Genomic DNA, 18586 nt, shown 5'->3' on the forward strand with positions numbered 1-18586 from the left:
CCATAGAACGCAGGATACATACATCAAGGATATGGGGAAGAGTACAAAAGTAATTCACCCATACAAACGACAGAACATCAAAAAAAAAGACATAAATATATATGCACAAAAAAAAATGGAGTAACCTACGCCCCCCTCCCAAAAAAAAAACTGTTGTGCATGTGCGTGGGTACGCGCGGGCGGGCAGGTGTTAACACCTTCGACCTTTTTTATCCGGGGACAACGAGCAGAGATACATCAAATAAAAAAGACCAATAAAAAAACAGGGGAAAAGGAATGCTTAATACACACAGTCGTCTTGCGTGCACAAAACGTTGACGGTTCACGGAGAAGCATCGCTACGATGCGCCGACGATGGTTTTCGATATCAGCGACGCAGTCGAACCCACATGGAGCCACGAACGAGTGTCCCTGACAAAAAAAACTTGTAGAGCAAGATTCGAGAACAGATATCCACTTGACAGCCACGTTCGCCAGCAGCAGCCTACGGTGACCCGGAGCACTGGGTGAGTCCTTCCGAGCAGTGCACCTCGACACGATCTGTAATCCTCTGAGAGGACATGCCGGATGCCCGAAGCAGCGCCACATTCTCCTACTCTGTGATTTGCTGCACTGTCTTGCCACGGTACTGCTGGCTCTGCAGCACCTTCGAGCGCTTCAGCTCCTCGCGCTCTGCGGCGATCTTCACCTCCTCCTGCTTTGCGAGGTGTGCGCGGTACTCCACGATCTTGCTGCGGCGGTTCAGGTTGCCGTCCTCCACCTCCTCCGCGGGGTGCACAAACTCGATACCCGCCTGCATCAGCGCGTCCTCCGTCGGACCGAACATCTCCAGCGCCTGCGCCATCTTGTCCTTCAGCATTTCCAGCTCCTCCTCCACCTGCGCGCGCAGCTTGTACAGCTCCTTCTTTGTGTCCGAGTGCTTCTTCGCATTTGGGTCGAACGTCTCGATGGCAAACTCCAGCTGGATGTGCGTCGTCCGGATCTGGCGGTCGATTTCCTCGAGGCGCTTCTCCTTCTTGTACACAAGCTGCCCGAGCGTCTTGTACAGACGCCGGAACGCCTCCAGGTACTCCTGGTGCACCTGCAGCCGCAGCTCCGCGAGCTCCTCGTTCAGCTTGCTGTGACGCAACTTGACGCCGCTGCAGCTCTCCGCAATCAGCTCCTCCACCATGCCCGTGCACCGCAGCGCAAGGTCGCAGTTGTACACGGACAGCTCCAGCAGCTTCTTGTGCTGCCCGCAGACGTCCAGGAACTGCTGGTACTCCACACGGCGTCGCTCCTCGCGGTCGTTCTCCTCGATCCGTCGCTTCACCTCCTCGAAGCGCTCCGACCCCAGCCGCTGCAGCGCACGCTCCAGCTCCTGGATCTTGCGCCACGCCTCATCCTGCCGGTACACGTTCTCTGCGATCACCTGCTCACTCTTCTCCTTCTGCGTCGCAAACCGCTTCTGCGCCTCCGCGTCCTCGAGGTCCGCCTTCTGGATCGCGTCGTGCAGGCTACGCAAGTCGTCCTCGCACCGCCCCTTCAGACGCCGCTTCGCATCCTTCAGCGCAGAGGTCTCCTGGAACGCGCGCTTCTGCGTGTCCGCGACACGCTCAAAGGGCTTGTTCTCGTCCTCCGTCTGCCCAATAATGCGGAACTTGTCCGCTACGAGCTCTACCAGGTGCTCCAGCAGCTGCGCCTTGATGTAGTACTGCTCCTCCGCGATCGCCATCTCGCCGTCCGCAAGCGCAACGTCCCGGATCTCGCCCGCCTTCTCGATCGCAGCGAGCTGCGCCTCGATCTGCTCCTCGTTGCCCTGCAGCGCGTTCTGCACAACGGTCACGTTCAGGCAGTCCTCGATGACCTTCAGCACGGGCACCGGCACCTTCGCCAGGTCCGACGCATCCAGCTGCGACTGGCGCAGCTCCTCCTCCGCCTTCTCCAGCTTCACAGCGCCGTTGTCAATCATCCCCGTGAAAGACACAGTCCGCGTCTTGTTTGGGTGCTGCTTCAACTCGTTCAGCGTCTTCTTCAGCGCAACGATCTCCATGAACTGCGGTTTGTCCTCTGGCTTGTACAGCTCACGCAGGGACATCTCCAACCCGCACACGCGCATCAGCTTCTGCACGTCGTACGCCTCCGTCAGCGCCCACTTCGTCCCGCTTTCCACCGCAGAAAGCAGCTCCGCAGCCTTCTCATGCGCAGCAGCGAGCTTTTGTTTCTGCGTCTCGCTCCAGTCGGACACGTGCAGGTCCTGGATGAACTCCTCGTTCGACAGGCACGCCGTCTTCAGCTTCAGGTTGTGGATCTTCTGCTTGCGTGCAGCCTCCAGCGTGATGTCGCTTACCTCCGGCACATCGGCAGAAGCAGCGGCCTCCGCCGGGTAAGTCATGTCCGCAGCGTTGCTCATGGTTGCTGTTGTGAGAGGAACGGGTGCTGTGGTGCGCGTGTGCGAAAGTTGTGGAAGAGAAGCGTGTTGGAGGAGGGGCGAGAAAAACCGAAAACGTGGAGGGGGTTGTTGGAGGGAGGGGGTGTGGGGTGAAATATATATATATATATAGATGCGTACGTATATACAAAGATCAGGGGAAGGGGGAAACGAGGGAGTGTAGAGGCAGGGGAAGGCTAATGTACAGGGCTGCCACGTATGGTCTGTGTCGCTTTGAGGGGAGTGGGGGTGCACAGCGGGAGAACGAGATATGAGAAACTCTGAAAAAAGTGTGGTATGTTTGGCGGGGAGAGGCGGAAAGCTTTTGTGAGCTTCGGGGTGGTGACGCGGACGGCAGTAGCGGAGACGATGTCCGATGCCGAGGGGGGGGGGAGGGTGGCGGACGATGCAAGGAAAGAAAAGGGGAAAAAGGCAGATTATATATATATGGCCGTCGGGCAGAGGAGAAGTGATGGTGGTGGATGCACAGAAAGGGGGAAGGGAGGAATCGATGGACGAAAGCGCAACTGGGCAGAGCCGGTGGTGGCAGAAGCAACGCGATGGGGAGATGTGGAAGACATTTCCTGTCCAGAACGAGGTTGCCCGGAGAAGTAGCACACACACAGACGTCTGGTGTAGCGGCAGGCGTGACAATGATGGGGAGGCGTGAGTTTGGCGCACCCCTAATCTTCGCGTCCACGCTCCTCCCCCCTTCACCTTCTATTGGTGCCTGCCTGCTAATTGCTCTCTCTTCACACCTAACCGGTGGGTGGGGGGGGGCACACCCGAGCAGGAAAGAACGGCACCTGACCGAAATGGCCATTCATGGCATCCGGCCCTACAGCTGCAACAGCCTGCGTGGCGAGGTGCGGTCGCACACCTCCCAACCTGAAGGTGGCAAGGTCATCGGCTTTCCATCACCCTCAAGACGGGTGCGGCACCATGTGAGCCCTCGCTGTTGCTTACGGTTTCATCACTGGAGAAGAATTTCGAGTTAGCGTGCGAGAAAGACATAACATAAGAAAAAGGGGAGAGGGAGGGGGCCACCGAGCACAGAGTGCATCTGTATTATCCAGCACAACCACGGCAGACCAGGCACAGGGAGAGGGACGCCATGAGTGAAACGAGGAGCTGAGGTGTTGGCTACCACCATCACCTTCCCCAAGAGAGCACAAACACACCGCCAGGCCGACAGACAGGACCACTCAAGGAGATGAACATGGAAAGAGAGAGTGCATGCAAAAGAAGCCCACAAATACATTTACCTTGGTCATGGAAATACTTTACATGAATTTCACGAAACTAGCAACGAAGAACTCCCGACAAAACAGAGGGGGGTGGACACACACACACACACACACACGGGCAGGCACATGCATCCACACACAAACACAAGTACATAAGAATCGCACAAATCTAAACAAAAATGAGGCAATAGTGTACATCAGTCCGAATACACTGGCACAGGGCGCACTCGGGGACACGTGAAATACCGCCAAAGACCGTTTCCCATATACAGAGAGGCGAGAGAGGAGAGAGATGTAGCTGTGTGTGTGTGTGAAGGAAGGAGGGGTGGGGGTGGGGGGGGCTGTCGATTCATCGATATGATGCGTTCACGCACGCGGGCAAATGGGAAACGTTGTTGTGGGGTAACCAGCCCCGCTCTTGCTGAGAAAGATGATGTCTTGGGCACTCTGCAGACACATTCTCCTACTCTGTGATTTGCTGCACTGTCTTGCCACGGTACTGCTGGCTCTGCAGCACCTTCGAGCGCTTCAGCTCCTCGCGCTCTGCGGCGATCTTCACCTCCTCCTGCTTTGCGAGGTGTGCGCGGTACTCCACGATCTTGCTGCGGCGGTTCAGGTTGCCGTCCTCCACCTCCTCCGCGGGGTGCACAAACTCGATACCCGCCTGCATCAGCGCGTCCTCCGTCGGACCGAACATCTCCAGCGCCTGCGCCATCTTGTCCTTCAGCATTTCCAGCTCCTCCTCCACCTGCGCGCGCAGCTTGTACAGCTCCTTCTTTGTGTCCGAGTGCTTCTTCGCATTTGGGTCGAACGTCTCGATGGCAAACTCCAGCTGGATGTGCGTCGTCCGGATCTGGCGGTCGATTTCCTCGAGGCGCTTCTCCTTCTTGTACACAAGCTGCCCGAGCGTCTTGTACAGACGCCGGAACGCCTCCAGGTACTCCTGGTGCACCTGCAGCCGCAGCTCCGCGAGCTCCTCGTTCAGCTTGCTGTGACGCAACTTGACGCCGCTGCAGCTCTCCGCAATCAGCTCCTCCACCATGCCCGTGCACCGCAGCGCAAGGTCGCAGTTGTACACGGACAGCTCCAGCAGCTTCTTGTGCTGCCCGCAGACGTCCAGGAACTGCTGGTACTCCACACGGCGTCGCTCCTCGCGGTCGTTCTCCTCGATCCGTCGCTTCACCTCCTCGAAGCGCTCCGACCCCAGCCGCTGCAGCGCACGCTCCAGCTCCTGGATCTTGCGCCACGCCTCATCCTGCCGGTACACGTTCTCTGCGATCACCTGCTCACTCTTCTCCTTCTGCGTCGCAAACCGCTTCTGCGCCTCCGCGTCCTCGAGGTCCGCCTTCTGGATCGCGTCGTGCAGGCTACGCAAGTCGTCCTCGCACCGCCCCTTCAGACGCCGCTTCGCATCCTTCAGCGCAGAGGTCTCCTGGAACGCGCGCTTCTGCGTGTCCGCGACACGCTCAAAGGGCTTGTTCTCGTCCTCCGTCTGCCCAATAATGCGGAACTTGTCCGCTACGAGCTCTACCAGGTGCTCCAGCAGCTGCGCCTTGATGTAGTACTGCTCCTCCGCGATCGCCATCTCGCCGTCCGCAAGCGCAACGTCCCGGATCTCGCCCGCCTTCTCGATCGCAGCGAGCTGCGCCTCGATCTGCTCCTCGTTGCCCTGCAGCGCGTTCTGCACAACGGTCACGTTCAGGCAGTCCTCGATGACCTTCAGCACGGGCACCGGCACCTTCGCCAGGTCCGACGCATCCAGCTGCGACTGGCGCAGCTCCTCCTCCGCCTTCTCCAGCTTCACAGCGCCGTTGTCAATCATCCCCGTGAAAGACACAGTCCGCGTCTTGTTTGGGTGCTGCTTCAACTCGTTCAGCGTCTTCTTCAGCGCAACGATCTCCATGAACTGCGGTTTGTCCTCTGGCTTGTACAGCTCACGCAGGGACATCTCCAACCCGCACACGCGCATCAGCTTCTGCACGTCGTACGCCTCCGTCAGCGCCCACTTCGTCCCGCTTTCCACCGCAGAAAGCAGCTCCGCAGCCTTCTCATGCGCAGCAGCGAGCTTTTGTTTCTGCGTCTCGCTCCAGTCGGACACGTGCAGGTCCTGGATGAACTCCTCGTTCGACAGGCACGCCGTCTTCAGCTTCAGGTTGTGGATCTTCTGCTTGCGTGCAGCCTCCAGCGTGATGTCGCTTACCTCCGGCACATCGGCAGAAGCAGCGGCCTCCGCCGGGTAAGTCATGTCCGCAGCGTTGCTCATGGTTGCTGTTGTGAGAGGAACGGGTGCTGTGGTGCGCGTGTGCGAAAGTTGTGGAAGAGAAGCGTGTTGGAGGGGAGGGGCGAGAAAAAACCGAAAACGTGGAGGGGGGTTGTTGGAGGGAGGGGGGTGTGGGGTGAAATATATATATATATATAGATGCGTACGTATATACAAAGATCAGGGGAAGGGGGAAACGAGGGAGTGTAGAGGCAGGGGAAGGCTAATGTACAGGGCTGCCACGTATGGTCTGTGTCGCTTTGAGGGGAGTGGGGGTGCACAGCGGGAGAACGAGATATGAGAAACTCTGAAAAAAGTGTGGTATGTTTGGCGGGGAGAGGCGGAAAGCTTTTGTGAGCTTCGGGGTGGTGACGCGGACGGCAGTAGCGGAGACGATGTCCGATGCCGAGGGGGGGGGAGGGTGGCGGATGATGCAAGGAAAGAAAAGGGGAAAAGGCAGATTATATATATATGGCCGTCGGGCAGAGGAGAAGTGATGGTGGTGGATGCACAGAAAGGGGAAGGGAGGAATCGATGGACGAAAGCGCAACTGGGCAGAGCCGGTGGTGGCAGAAGCAACGCGATGGGGAGATGTGGAAGACATTTCCTGTCCAGAACGGGGCTGCCCGGAGAAGTAGCACACACACAGACGTCTGGTGTAGCGACAGGCGTGACAATGATGGGGAGGCGTGAGTTTGGCGCACCCCTAATCTTCGCGTCCACGCTCCTCCCCCCTTCACCTTCTATTGGTGCCTGCCTGCTAATTGCTCTCTCTTCACACCTAACCGGTGGGTGGGGGGGGGCACACCCGAGCAGGAAAGAACGGCACCTGACCGAAATGGCCATTCATGGCATCCGGCCCTACAGCTGCAACAGCCTGCGTGGCGAGGTGCGGTCGCACACCTCCCAACCTGAAGGTGGCAAGGTCATCGGCTTTCCATCACCCTCAAGACGGGTGCGGCACCATGTGAGCCCTCGCTGTTGCTTACGGTTTCATCACTGGAGAAGAATTTCGAGTTAGCGTGCGAGAAAGACATAACATAAGAAAAAGGGGAGAGGGAGGGGGCCACCGAGCACAGAGTGCATCTGTATTATCCAGCACAACCACGGCAGACCAGGCACAGGGAGAGGGACGCCATGAGTGAAACGAGGAGCTGAGGTGTTGGCTACCACCATCACCTTCCCCAAGAGAGCACAAACACACCGCCAGGCCGACAGACAGGACCACTCAAGGAGATGAACATGGAAAAGAGAGAGTGCATGCAAAAGAAGCCCACAAATACATTTACCTTGGTCATGGAAATACTTTACATGAATTTCACGAAACTAGCAACGAAGAACTCCCGACAAAACAGAGGGGGGTGGACACACACACACACACACACACGGGCAGGCACATGCATCCACACACAAACACAAGTACATAAGAATCGCACAAATCTAAACAAAAATGAGGCAATAGTGTACATCAGTCCGAATACACTGGCACAGGGCGCACTCGGGGACACGTGAAATACCGCCAAAGACCGTTTCCCATATACAGAGAGGCGAGAGAGGAGAGAGATGTAGCTGTGTGTGTGTGTGAAGGAAGGAGGGGTGGGGGTGGGGGGGGCTGTCGATTCATCGATATGATGCGTTCACGCACGCGGGCAAATGGGAAACGTTGTTGTGGGGTAACCAGCCCCGCTCTTGCTGAGAAAGATGATGTCTTGGGCACTCTGCAGACACATTCTCCTACTCTGTGATTTGCTGCACTGTCTTGCCACGGTACTGCTGGCTCTGCAGCACCTTCGAGCGCTTCAGCTCCTCGCGCTCTGCGGCGATCTTCACCTCCTCCTGCTTTGCGAGGTGTGCGCGGTACTCCACGATCTTGCTGCGGCGGTTCAGGTTGCCGTCCTCCACCTCCTCCGCGGGGTGCACAAACTCGATACCCGCCTGCATCAGCGCGTCCTCCGTCGGACCGAACATCTCCAGCGCCTGCGCCATCTTGTCCTTCAGCATTTCCAGCTCCTCCTCCACCTGCGCGCGCAGCTTGTACAGCTCCTTCTTTGTGTCCGAGTGCTTCTTCGCATTTGGGTCGAACGTCTCGATGGCAAACTCCAGCTGGATGTGCGTCGTCCGGATCTGGCGGTCGATTTCCTCGAGGCGCTTCTCCTTCTTGTACACAAGCTGCCCGAGCGTCTTGTACAGACGCCGGAACGCCTCCAGGTACTCCTGGTGCACCTGCAGCCGCAGCTCCGCGAGCTCCTCGTTCAGCTTGCTGTGACGCAACTTGACGCCGCTGCAGCTCTCCGCAATCAGCTCCTCCACCATGCCCGTGCACCGCAGCGCAAGGTCGCAGTTGTACACGGACAGCTCCAGCAGCTTCTTGTGCTGCCCGCAGACGTCCAGGAACTGCTGGTACTCCACACGGCGTCGCTCCTCGCGGTCGTTCTCCTCGATCCGTCGCTTCACCTCCTCGAAGCGCTCCGACCCCAGCCGCTGCAGCGCACGCTCCAGCTCCTGGATCTTGCGCCACGCCTCATCCTGCCGGTACACGTTCTCTGCGATCACCTGCTCACTCTTCTCCTTCTGCGTCGCAAACCGCTTCTGCGCCTCCGCGTCCTCGAGGTCCGCCTTCTGGATCGCGTCGTGCAGGCTACGCAAGTCGTCCTCGCACCGCCCCTTCAGACGCCGCTTCGCATCCTTCAGCGCAGAGGTCTCCTGGAACGCGCGCTTCTGCGTGTCCGCGACACGCTCAAAGGGCTTGTTCTCGTCCTCCGTCTGCCCAATAATGCGGAACTTGTCCGCTACGAGCTCTACCAGGTGCTCCAGCAGCTGCGCCTTGATGTAGTACTGCTCCTCCGCGATCGCCATCTCGCCGTCCGCAAGCGCAACGTCCCGGATCTCGCCCGCCTTCTCGATCGCAGCGAGCTGCGCCTCGATCTGCTCCTCGTTGCCCTGCAGCGCGTTCTGCACAACGGTCACGTTCAGGCAGTCCTCGATGACCTTCAGCACGGGCACCGGCACCTTCGCCAGGTCCGACGCATCCAGCTGCGACTGGCGCAGCTCCTCCTCCGCCTTCTCCAGCTTCACAGCGCCGTTGTCAATCATCCCCGTGAAAGACACAGTCCGCGTCTTGTTTGGGTGCTGCTTCAACTCGTTCAGCGTCTTCTTCAGCGCAACGATCTCCATGAACTGCGGTTTGTCCTCTGGCTTGTACAGCTCACGCAGGGACATCTCCAACCCGCACACGCGCATCAGCTTCTGCACGTCGTACGCCTCCGTCAGCGCCCACTTCGTCCCGCTTTCCACCGCAGAAAGCAGCTCCGCAGCCTTCTCATGCGCAGCAGCGAGCTTTTGTTTCTGCGTCTCGCTCCAGTCGGACACGTGCAGGTCCTGGATGAACTCCTCGTTCGACAGGCACGCCGTCTTCAGCTTCAGGTTGTGGATCTTCTGCTTGCGTGCAGCCTCCAGCGTGATGTCGCTTACCTCCGGCACATCGGCAGAAGCAGCGGCCTCCGCCGGGTAAGTCATGTCCGCAGCGTTGCTCATGGTTGCTGTTGTGAGAGGAACGGGTGCTGTGGTGCGCGTGTGCGAAAGTTGTGGAAGAGAAGCGTGTTGGAGGGGAGGGGCGAGAAAAAACCGAAAACGTGGAGGGGGGTTGTTGGAGGGAGGGGGGTGTGGGGTGAAATATATATATATAGATGCGTACGTATATACAAAGATCAGGGGAAGGGGGAAACGAGGGAGTGTAGAGGCAGGGGAAGGCTAATGTACAGGGCTGCCACGTATGGTCTGTGTCGCTTTGAGGGGAGTGGGGGTGCACAGCGGGAAAACGAGATATGAGAAACTCTGAAAAAAGTGTGGTATGTTTGGCGGGGAGAGGCGGAAAGCTTTTGTGAGCTTCGGGGTGGTGACGCGGACGGCAGTAGCGGAGACGATGTCCGATGCCGAGGGGGGGGGGGAGGGTGGCGGATGATGCAAGGAAAGAAAAGGGGAAAAAGGCAGATTATATATATATATATATATGGCCGTCGGGCAGAGGAGAAGTGATGGTGGTGGATGCACAGAAAGGGGAAGGGAGGAATCGATGGACGAAAGGTGTGGTCAAGGAAGATGGGGTAAGGTGCTCACCCTCGGGAGAGACCGATGAAACAAAGATTCTTCACCTGGGCAATTGTGGGGGACTGTCGCAAGGTGGTCTTTCCGATGGTGGGTGGTGGTGGTGGTGGTGGTCGGTAGAGTCTTCAAAGAAGAGCAGACGCGTCACTGGGCAATGGCCTTTGGGGCTCACGTAGTCTCGCACGGAAACGACTTTGGTTTTCGAATATGGTAGCGGGATATATGAGGATCCATCTGAGAAAAGTATATGTTAATTTTCTAGTCTTGTGGGACAATGGAGAGGAGCGGGGAAGAGCCCCACATGTGTTGCGTGGGGAAGTGGAAGCCGTTCTCAGGAGGGGAAGGGATTGAATTCCGTGTGCTGTGACGCCATTGTCCCCAAGTACCACGCCCACTTTAGAAAGGGGGGCCCCCCACCCAGTAGAAGATGTCATCATCATTGTTCGGGTGTCCGGGGTTCATATCCGGCAAACCTTCCTTGAAGCCAAGACGAGGCACGTTTTGCGTCCGCTGGGGTCGCCCGTGTTCAGAGGAGGATCACCGCGTAAGGGCCTGCCTGCCCTGCCCCGCCGCCTCCCCCCCCCTCCTCCTCCTCCTCTAATGGCATATTGGTTTTGATCATGTCAAGGTACACTCACCTCTCCAGAGCCGTCGTTTGGTGAGACCAGCCTGCCCGGTACGTGTGAACCCTTTTCCAAGAGTTGTTGAAGAAACGTGACACGTGCCGACTGATGACAACGCCGGCATGCGCGAAGCATTCCTTGCATATTCTCCCCTTGCAGCGTGTTGATGCCCCTCTGCTCAGGGGACTGGTGCACAGAGAGGAACTCTCAGAAAAAGTTAACCTCTGTAGGCACTCACTCAGCGCCCCAACGGGTCTTCTAGGGTCGAGTCGCCTCTTGGCGCCGACGATGAATTGGCCCGCAGGCTGTCCTGTAAAGGAAGGGGAAAAAGTAAGCCCACCTTTATCATCGCCTTCTGTTCGGTGGTGTGGTATGGCCGATACTTACCGAATCCGACCATCCCCCCCCCCCGTGGCAGAGCACTGAGGGCTGCTGCACCACCACCACCCGCCGTACAGATGCTGTAAAGTCTTGTGCTTGCGCTCTGGTAGGGCCATGAGAAAATCATTCCTTGTGCTCAGAGCTAGAGAATACCCCCAGAGACTGCCCTCCCTCCCTCCCTCCCCTCCCCCCCCCTACGGCTCGACGCAGGGCGCTTGTTGAGACACAAGGGAAAACCATCTGTATTCTTCAGAAACGGCTCGCGTACACTGGGTGGTTGACCGCACTCGAGCAAGGTCAGCTGTGCCTAGATGAAGCTGGGCCCCGTGGACAGACCACCCTGTCGCACGCATGCGAAGTTCAAACGCATCTCATGCGGAGCTGTTTCGAGTGCATCTCCCCTCCTGAGCCTCAATGATTGCCCACCGACACGATGAGTTCGCAAACTGACGAGCCGTTGTCGATGTGGACTGTCTGTACGTCCGGGGGCAGACATCCGAACGGAGCAATGGTCTCAGACATCTAGTGGATCAATCACGACATACCGCACCCCGTCACAGCCCTGCACGTGATGACCGCCGTCATGATGCTCGCTAGAGTTAATGTGCTGGATTCTTCGCAAAGGCGTTGTACTTCTTTACGTGCCGTTCATCCGGTGCGGCCTTGGCCAAGGACTCTGGGAAAGTAGACCAAGCGCGGTGGTCGTGGACGTTGGTGCGAGCCCCTCTGGGGAGATATGGTGAGTGGAAAGTAGAGCGCTGGTGGTCGTGAACACCGGAGGAAGGAGGAGGAGGAGGAGGGGGGGGGTAAAAAGATACATATATACAGCGAGGAGAGAGTGCGAAGTAAATCTTGCAGACTTGGAGGGCATATAGCAGATGCTGCAGTGCAGCTAGCCAATCGCTTGCAGAAAAAAGTGATGCACAATAGGTGGAGCTATGCGAGAACGGGAGGGATCGCCTGCCCCCCCCCCACACCCCTCTTCATCCGACAGTTGCCGTGTAGACGCTGACACGAATTAACCGAAAAAAAACTACAAGATGTCTCCTCCACACACACACACACACACACACACGCTCAAAGGACGTGTGTGGTGTGGTATTTGAAAGCCGTGGCTCCCCGTGGCATGCGCCTTTTATGAGGACATCCTCAGAGACATTTGCAACACCCCCTCTCTCGACTTCAAGCGCCCGAGTGTCACGTAAAGAAGTCCGGTGAGCAGAGAAGGTGAGGTGCAGGTTATGCAGCACGCTTCCATTCAGCTTCAAGAATCACTGGCAGACTCAGTGGCGGGGCTTTCTTAGACGACGGGCAACGGCAGAGCGATGGCGGCGCTCGGCCTCGGCACGCAACACCTCCAACATGACAAGAGAAAGACGTGGCCCTGACTGAATGCCCCCCAGCCACGCACGCAGCATGGCGTAGCCATCTACGTCGTCGCGACCGAGAGCCCCAACAATCCACGTCAGCAAGTGAGAAGAAGGACACAAGAACGTGTCGTGCAGCCACATCTGTGCTAGTGCTGGCTCCCGCAGCAGTTGTGCGAACAGCTTCCAGGCCGGCCACTCGCGCACGCAGTCTAGGGGAGCGGCGCGCGCAGCCGCTAGACCCTCGAGGAGGACAACAATGCACGGAGGAAGAGGAGACTCCAATGGGGCCTCTGAAGCTTGGGGGCACTGCCGCGCGGAGTACATGGCAGTACACAGGGCACACTGGAGAGCTAGAAAAGCGGGCAGAGAGCATACACGTACCGCGCTAGCAGATGATAGAATCATAGGCCACTCATCACTTGCCTCCTCGCTGCGCTGGGTAGATGCAAGTGAGACATCGGCCCTCGCCGCACCAGTTGGAGAGGTGACTGCAGATGCGCTCAAGCAACTTGCGTACGCGATGTCGCTGCTGTCCTTGCAGCAGACCAAAGCGCGACAAAGCAACAGAGCCCTCACGGTTGCATCTACGTAAAATGGGCTCTGCTGGGGCGCCACCTGCATCAGTAGTGGGCCAGCAGCGACGTATGCGTGGTGCAGTGAAAGGGATGCGTAGGTAGCGTCTGCGTCCAGTCCGCCTTTCTCTGTATCGCTGCTGCTTTGGAAACGGCGCAGCGGGGCCTCCGACAGGCCGAGCAGCGTAGCTGCACACACTGCCCAGAGCAACGTGCTTTGCTGTGCCGCTGATCGCGCAAGAATGCTGGAGGTCCACAGGTGATGAAGCAATACAGCGAGGCTAAGCTTTGCCCGGCGCCGTAGTGCTGAGCCCGCTGTGGCTTCCTGCCCCTCGTATTGTCGGTCTTGCCCTGCGGAGGAAACGCTGCTCCCGTGCGAGGTACCCAAAAGAAGTGCCTTCACCTCGTCCATGTTAGGACTGACGCGCGACGCAGCCGATGACAGCGACAAAACGTCGTCTTGGGCCCCTTGGCGACCGCGGAGACTGGAAGCGTCGGCAAGGATGGACTCCTGGACCGCTGGCAGACGAGCCTCCGCCTCCGCGCGGAGCGCTTGCAGGAGTCGGCTACATTCCAAAACACTGGGGTATATCCGACGGGCACCATCGCTGTCGGCTGCAGCGGCAGCAGAGGCAGTGCCGGACGCTGTCCTATCAGACTTGAGGTACAACCCTGTTCCGAGTGCCGAAAGAGTCATCACATAGGCGGTCTGCATCGCCGCAGCGGCGCTGCTGAGGCCATCCGCGCGCCAAGTGGCGAAGCGACTACGATAGAAACAAGCCTGGTACTGCAGCGCCAGGAGCACTGGAACGGTAGAGAAGCGCGTGACGTCTTGAAGCAGCAGCTTGAGATAGACAGTGTGCTGCACTGCGTCGCTTGGAGGTGTGTGACTCTCCAGCACTTCTAGCAGTGCTGGTGTGGGAGTGATGCGCTGGTGCACCGCACCCCAGACCTCGCCCTCATTACGGTAGAGGAGACCCTCGTCACCACCGACACCCATGATAGCCAACAGGTCTGCAACACTCCGCTCTGCGTTGCGACAGCGGCCACCCTGGCCCTTGCGCTTGTGCAGCTGCTGTGAAGACGTGCGAGCAGGGACGGAGACTGAAGCCGGTGCAACCACGGAGGAGAGGGGCTGCACCGGTTTGGCCTGGAACAGCATCTCGACGACGTCCTCCCACACCGGCGCCGGCAAGCCTCGGCGCTGCGTGAAGTCCAGCAAAGCACCGCGTTGGCAGTCCTGCACAACGCCGCTAACCAAAGCAGCGCCGGCCTCGCCCATTCGCAACCCAACGCGCGCCATCTCCACAACAACGCGGTCATTCATGACGAAGGCGAGGCCGATAGGGAGCACTGAGCGGCGTGCCTGCGCCCCAGGGCGCGTGCTGTGGTCGTTTGATCTGTCAGCCGTGAAGTCGCCCACCAATCGCAGAACTGGAACTTGCTTTTTCACAAGCACGTGTCGCTGCAAGCGGCGACTCCAAACTCGTGTGTGGACCGTTCGAAAGCCTTGCTCAAGCGACGGCCGAGGCTGTTTGTCAGCGTGGCGTAGCATCCGGCTGGCATGCACGATCGAAGCGGCTAGCTTAAGCGCCTTGTACGGATGTCCGCCCTCCAGCAGCTGGCGCAGCAAGGACGCGGTAGCATCAGGAGAGACAGTGGCGGAGCCAAACGGCAAAAGTCGATCAAGCAGCGAAACCCCGTGCAGCTCTTCTAGACGCTGCTGTTGTTCCACAATGCTATCCTTGATAAACTGCTGGGAAAGGCCGTGGTACTTACGAACTCGCGACGCGCCGCGACCATCACCGGGAGGCTGAGAATGAGGGCTTTGTCGCTTTTCGTGGTCGCGCTCGTAGGCGGCGCGGCGTTGTTCATACTCACGCATGAGACCATCTCGTATCTCGAGTTGCTCGCGACTGTGCTCTTGAAGAGCTGTCAAAACGCCCATAGATAGGGCGACGCTGGACTTGAGATGCTGGTGTTGATAGGCGGCTGCTTCCTGTTGCACCATGCGCTGCCACAGGGAAGCTTGTCGCTCCGCAGCAGTGGGAGGTGCAACAGTCGCGAACTTCGGTGTTGCAAGATCAACCAAAGGCGACGCGAGTAGCACGCGTCCAACATCGCTGGATTCCTGCAACCGGAAGATGGTGTTGGCGTGGTGAGTGGTGAGAAGGAGCAACGTGTTGAGGAGGGAGTTGTGGAGGCCTAGCCGCACAACTGGCATGTGGTGCCGTGAGTACGTGTCAGCGTTGTACACCGCGGAGTGCTCCTTAGCGAAGAGCTGCGCATCCGTCCACGACCTCCACCCAGCCGTCCTCCGCAGATCCGTTTCGTAGTGTCGAGCAAACCCCACAGAAAGCGACGAGACGACGTGCAGCATGGCGGGCTGGGCGTGTAAACACAGAGGCACATTCGCCGCTGGCGTCGTGAAAGCCTTCCCACCGTGGCACTGAAGCAGCCCCTGTTGCAGCTGAACCGCCAGGGCATGGGCCTCATCCCAGGCCTGGTGGAAGGCCCGCACCGAAGCTGAGGAGGAGCCCTCTGCAGCCGTCGATGGCGAATGCGTAGGGGGGAAAAAGAAGAGGTCCGAGGAGTAACTGTCGCCAGAGCTAAAAAAAGCCCCATCACGCACCAACGTCGCTGATGCGACTCTCCTCGACGTGTCCGTGGCACCGCTGGTGCGGAGGGCATCTACAAACACGTCAAACAGTGTCGTGCGGCGCTTGTCGTTGTAGCTCTCTCCATCCGCCAGCGCCTTGTCGACGATTTGATTTTCGAGTATCATGTTTTGTTCGAGTGCAGCTTGAGCCAGCTGCTCCACGTACAGATGGGTGCAGCACAGTGCATCCCTCAAGAATAGCACAGCCGACCAGCCTAGCGGCGATTCAGCTGAGAGGCTCCGCTCGTGGGGTCTCCGCCCTATCGACGTCTTGGCTGTCGTCTTCGAAACTTCGCCAGCTGCGAAGTCTTCCACCCCTCCGTTTGACTTCGCTTGATGCATCTCTCCACTAAGGCACCGCTGCAACTCTGCCCTTCGCCACCCCAGCAAGATCAGCGTGGCCTCCTCGAAGCATGCGCTCGCTGTCGTCGCTGGGCCTGCTGCATACACAACTCCGTCTACCTGCGCGTCAGCAGCAGCCCGTTGACTACTCTTCGCACGCATTAGCGTTGCTGCCGCCTTGAGAACCCACGCCGTCGCACACGGGGTCAATCGCACGCGTGGGGGGTCTGATACACCGTCATGTGGCGCACCATTGCTGTTTCGGCAGACACCAGCTGCTGCCTGATGCACAGCGTCCAAGTGCGAGGGCGCCGTCACGGTGAAGTAACTGCTCCAGTACTCGCACTCCTCCTTTGTAAAGGGACTTGCACACATATTGCTGGGTTCCCCTCTTGAGAACGAGAGAGGCACTTCGTCCTCGCTGTGAGGAGAGAGAGCACACCAAACCACTTCAGCCGGCATCGACAGCATGCGCCAAGCACGGGTGTCACTCGCCAAGCCCTCGCTCGGCAGAACCTCCAATCGCAAACCAACCCACTCACCCTCCCTCCTACCACCTGTCACTGTGTCCAAAGTCGGCGCACCACTGACCTCTGTTGGGGGTGGGGAGCCGCGTGCAACCGCCGCGAGTGACTCCCACCAACACTTTAACGGCGATTGAACCTCATCTCCACAGCCGTCGACGGCGCTGACATCACTCCGAACAAAGCGTGCCTGCTGTTCCGTCGTTGCCCCCTCCATCATGACGTTCACAACATCCAAGAAAAGCTGCAGTAGTTCGCCCACTTTCTTCGCAGATCGCCGCAGGGCCGCCTCTGCTTGCGGCGACTCCAACGGCACCAGTGGCGCTAAGCCCTGCATGCCAAAGTCGAAGCTGGCATCTTCACTGGACGGCACCGATCCAGGACTGGCGCGGCCAACCCCTTCGCCAAGATCGCCGTGCGTCCACGGACAGCACCCCACATCGTGCAAGAAGCAGTAACCGTCTCGCAACTGCGTTACGCAGTAGTGCGAAGGGTAGTGGCGGTACGGGCAGATGCTTGCGTGCGTGATCGCCTGCACAGCCCGCCTATCCGCAAATGAGGCCCGAGCTGTTGACCCGCTAACCTGGTGCTGACAACCCCCCTGAAGCCTGCACGGGTGCAGAGTTGTGCCACTTTGCTCTTGTGCACGCTCCTGTCTCCGCCGCTCTTGCGCTTCGCGAGTCCGCCGCTGTCGCAGTCGCTGCGCACGTCGTTCAGCTAGGGTGGAGGGGGCCGTGCGGCCAGGCACATCGCCCCCCTCCTGAGAACTGTTGCGGAATGCGGCCGCCAAAGGATGAGCGACGGAGCAGTGCAGCCCTACTTCAGGGTCCGAGCCATCCTTGTCGCCGTCCGTTATATTGCCCTGCTGTCTCAGTGCCCGTCGTACTGTACCAGGTGCCGCTGCCACCAGCTTATCCTCGCCGTCCATGGCAACCTTCATGACGGGGCTCGCCGGTGCTGCGGGGGAAACTGCCGCGCGGCTGAAACGGGGCGGTCGTGATCTGCGCCGTGTAGACGAATTGGCAACTGTGGTGTTGGCGGCGGCGGCGCTGTTTACATAGGCGTAGCTCTGCGGAAGCGGAGTCATCGCCGCTGAACCCACACCACCGTTGTTCACGCCCGATGAGAAAACGAGAGACGACGACGACGACGACGTTGCACCAGAAGACGGAGTACATGTGAATAAGTCAGAGGCCGAGTAGGCCGCTGCAGAAATCTGCCCCGAAGTGATCCTGCTTGGCGAACCCAGCCCACAACTTTGACCAGCGGATGGGGACGTGGACGCGGCAACAGTCGGTGACGGCACCTCCCCTTGCAGTACCGTGCGTGAGCTACGGCAAAGAGATGTTGATGCCCACGCAGGCCGACGCGGCGGATGTGCGCTTCGAGTAGCCAAAAGCAAAGCAGCGGAGGCAACATTACGCTTAGGGAAGCCCCCGGGGAGAGTGCGGCGCCATCGCATGACCCAGCTCGAAAAAAAAACAGCCGAGTGGTGTGGTGGATACGTGCATATGCACTTGAGGAAAGTCGCGGAGTACTTGGCATAGATATGAAAGCGGTCAGAGAGGAGAAAAACAGGGGTGGGCAGGGACAGTGTACGACACACACACACACACACACATCTCAGGATTGAAGTGGGAAAAAAAAGGAAGACAGCAGCAGCGAAAGAGTTGCCGATTGTGAAGGCGTTGGTCTTCTTCTACTTGTGCACCCCCCCCCCTCTCCTCCTATTCGATACCCTCTGCTTCCACTTGTCGAATGCCGCTTACAATATTTGCTTCTGCCTTTCGTAATTCAGGACACACGCATCACATATATATATATATATATATGAGTGTGTGTGTACACAACGCCTACCTGTTTTCTGAAAACTCTACGAAAGACCTGAGCAAACACCTCGGTGTGAGCACAGACAAACAGACAGACACATATGCCTATATGAGGAGCACGCACAATGAAAACCATCGCGATCACTGATGCTCCCCCCCCCCCCTTTGCTCTCGGGCCGTCTATCTTTCTCGCCCCCGTGCGATGACAACGGAAACTATAAAATAATATGTATATATAGAACGGTATCAAAAACACAACATTGAC

The 18586-nt window shown here is 58.4% G+C and overlaps 2 protein-coding genes across 2 annotated transcripts; both read right to left on the reverse strand.

Annotated features, from left to right (window-relative positions):
• Window positions 1–3854: 3854 nt before the first annotated feature.
• On the reverse strand, window positions 3855–9433 carry JKF63_05353 (uncharacterized protein; the record flags this gene model as incomplete). Its single annotated transcript, XM_067901316.1, has 2 exons — window positions 3855–4703; window positions 7700–9433. 2 exons carry the CDS (start codon window positions 9431–9433, stop codon window positions 3855–3857), a joined length of 2583 nt encoding a protein of 860 aa, XP_067758318.1.
• A 2875-nt stretch (window positions 9434–12308) lies between these two features.
• JKF63_05354 (uncharacterized protein) lies at window positions 12309–17954 on the reverse strand (the record flags this gene model as incomplete). The annotated part of the gene is made up of 1 exon (XM_067901317.1): window positions 12309–17954. One exon carries the CDS (start codon window positions 17952–17954, stop codon window positions 12309–12311), a length of 5646 nt encoding a protein of 1881 aa, XP_067758319.1.
• Window positions 17955–18586: the final 632 nt, after the last annotated feature.

Source organism: Porcisia hertigi, chromosome 16 (genome assembly GCF_017918235.1).
Source record: "Porcisia hertigi strain C119 chromosome 16, whole genome shotgun sequence".
In the NCBI taxonomy this organism is placed as follows: Eukaryota; Euglenozoa; class Kinetoplastea; order Trypanosomatida; family Trypanosomatidae; genus Porcisia; species Porcisia hertigi.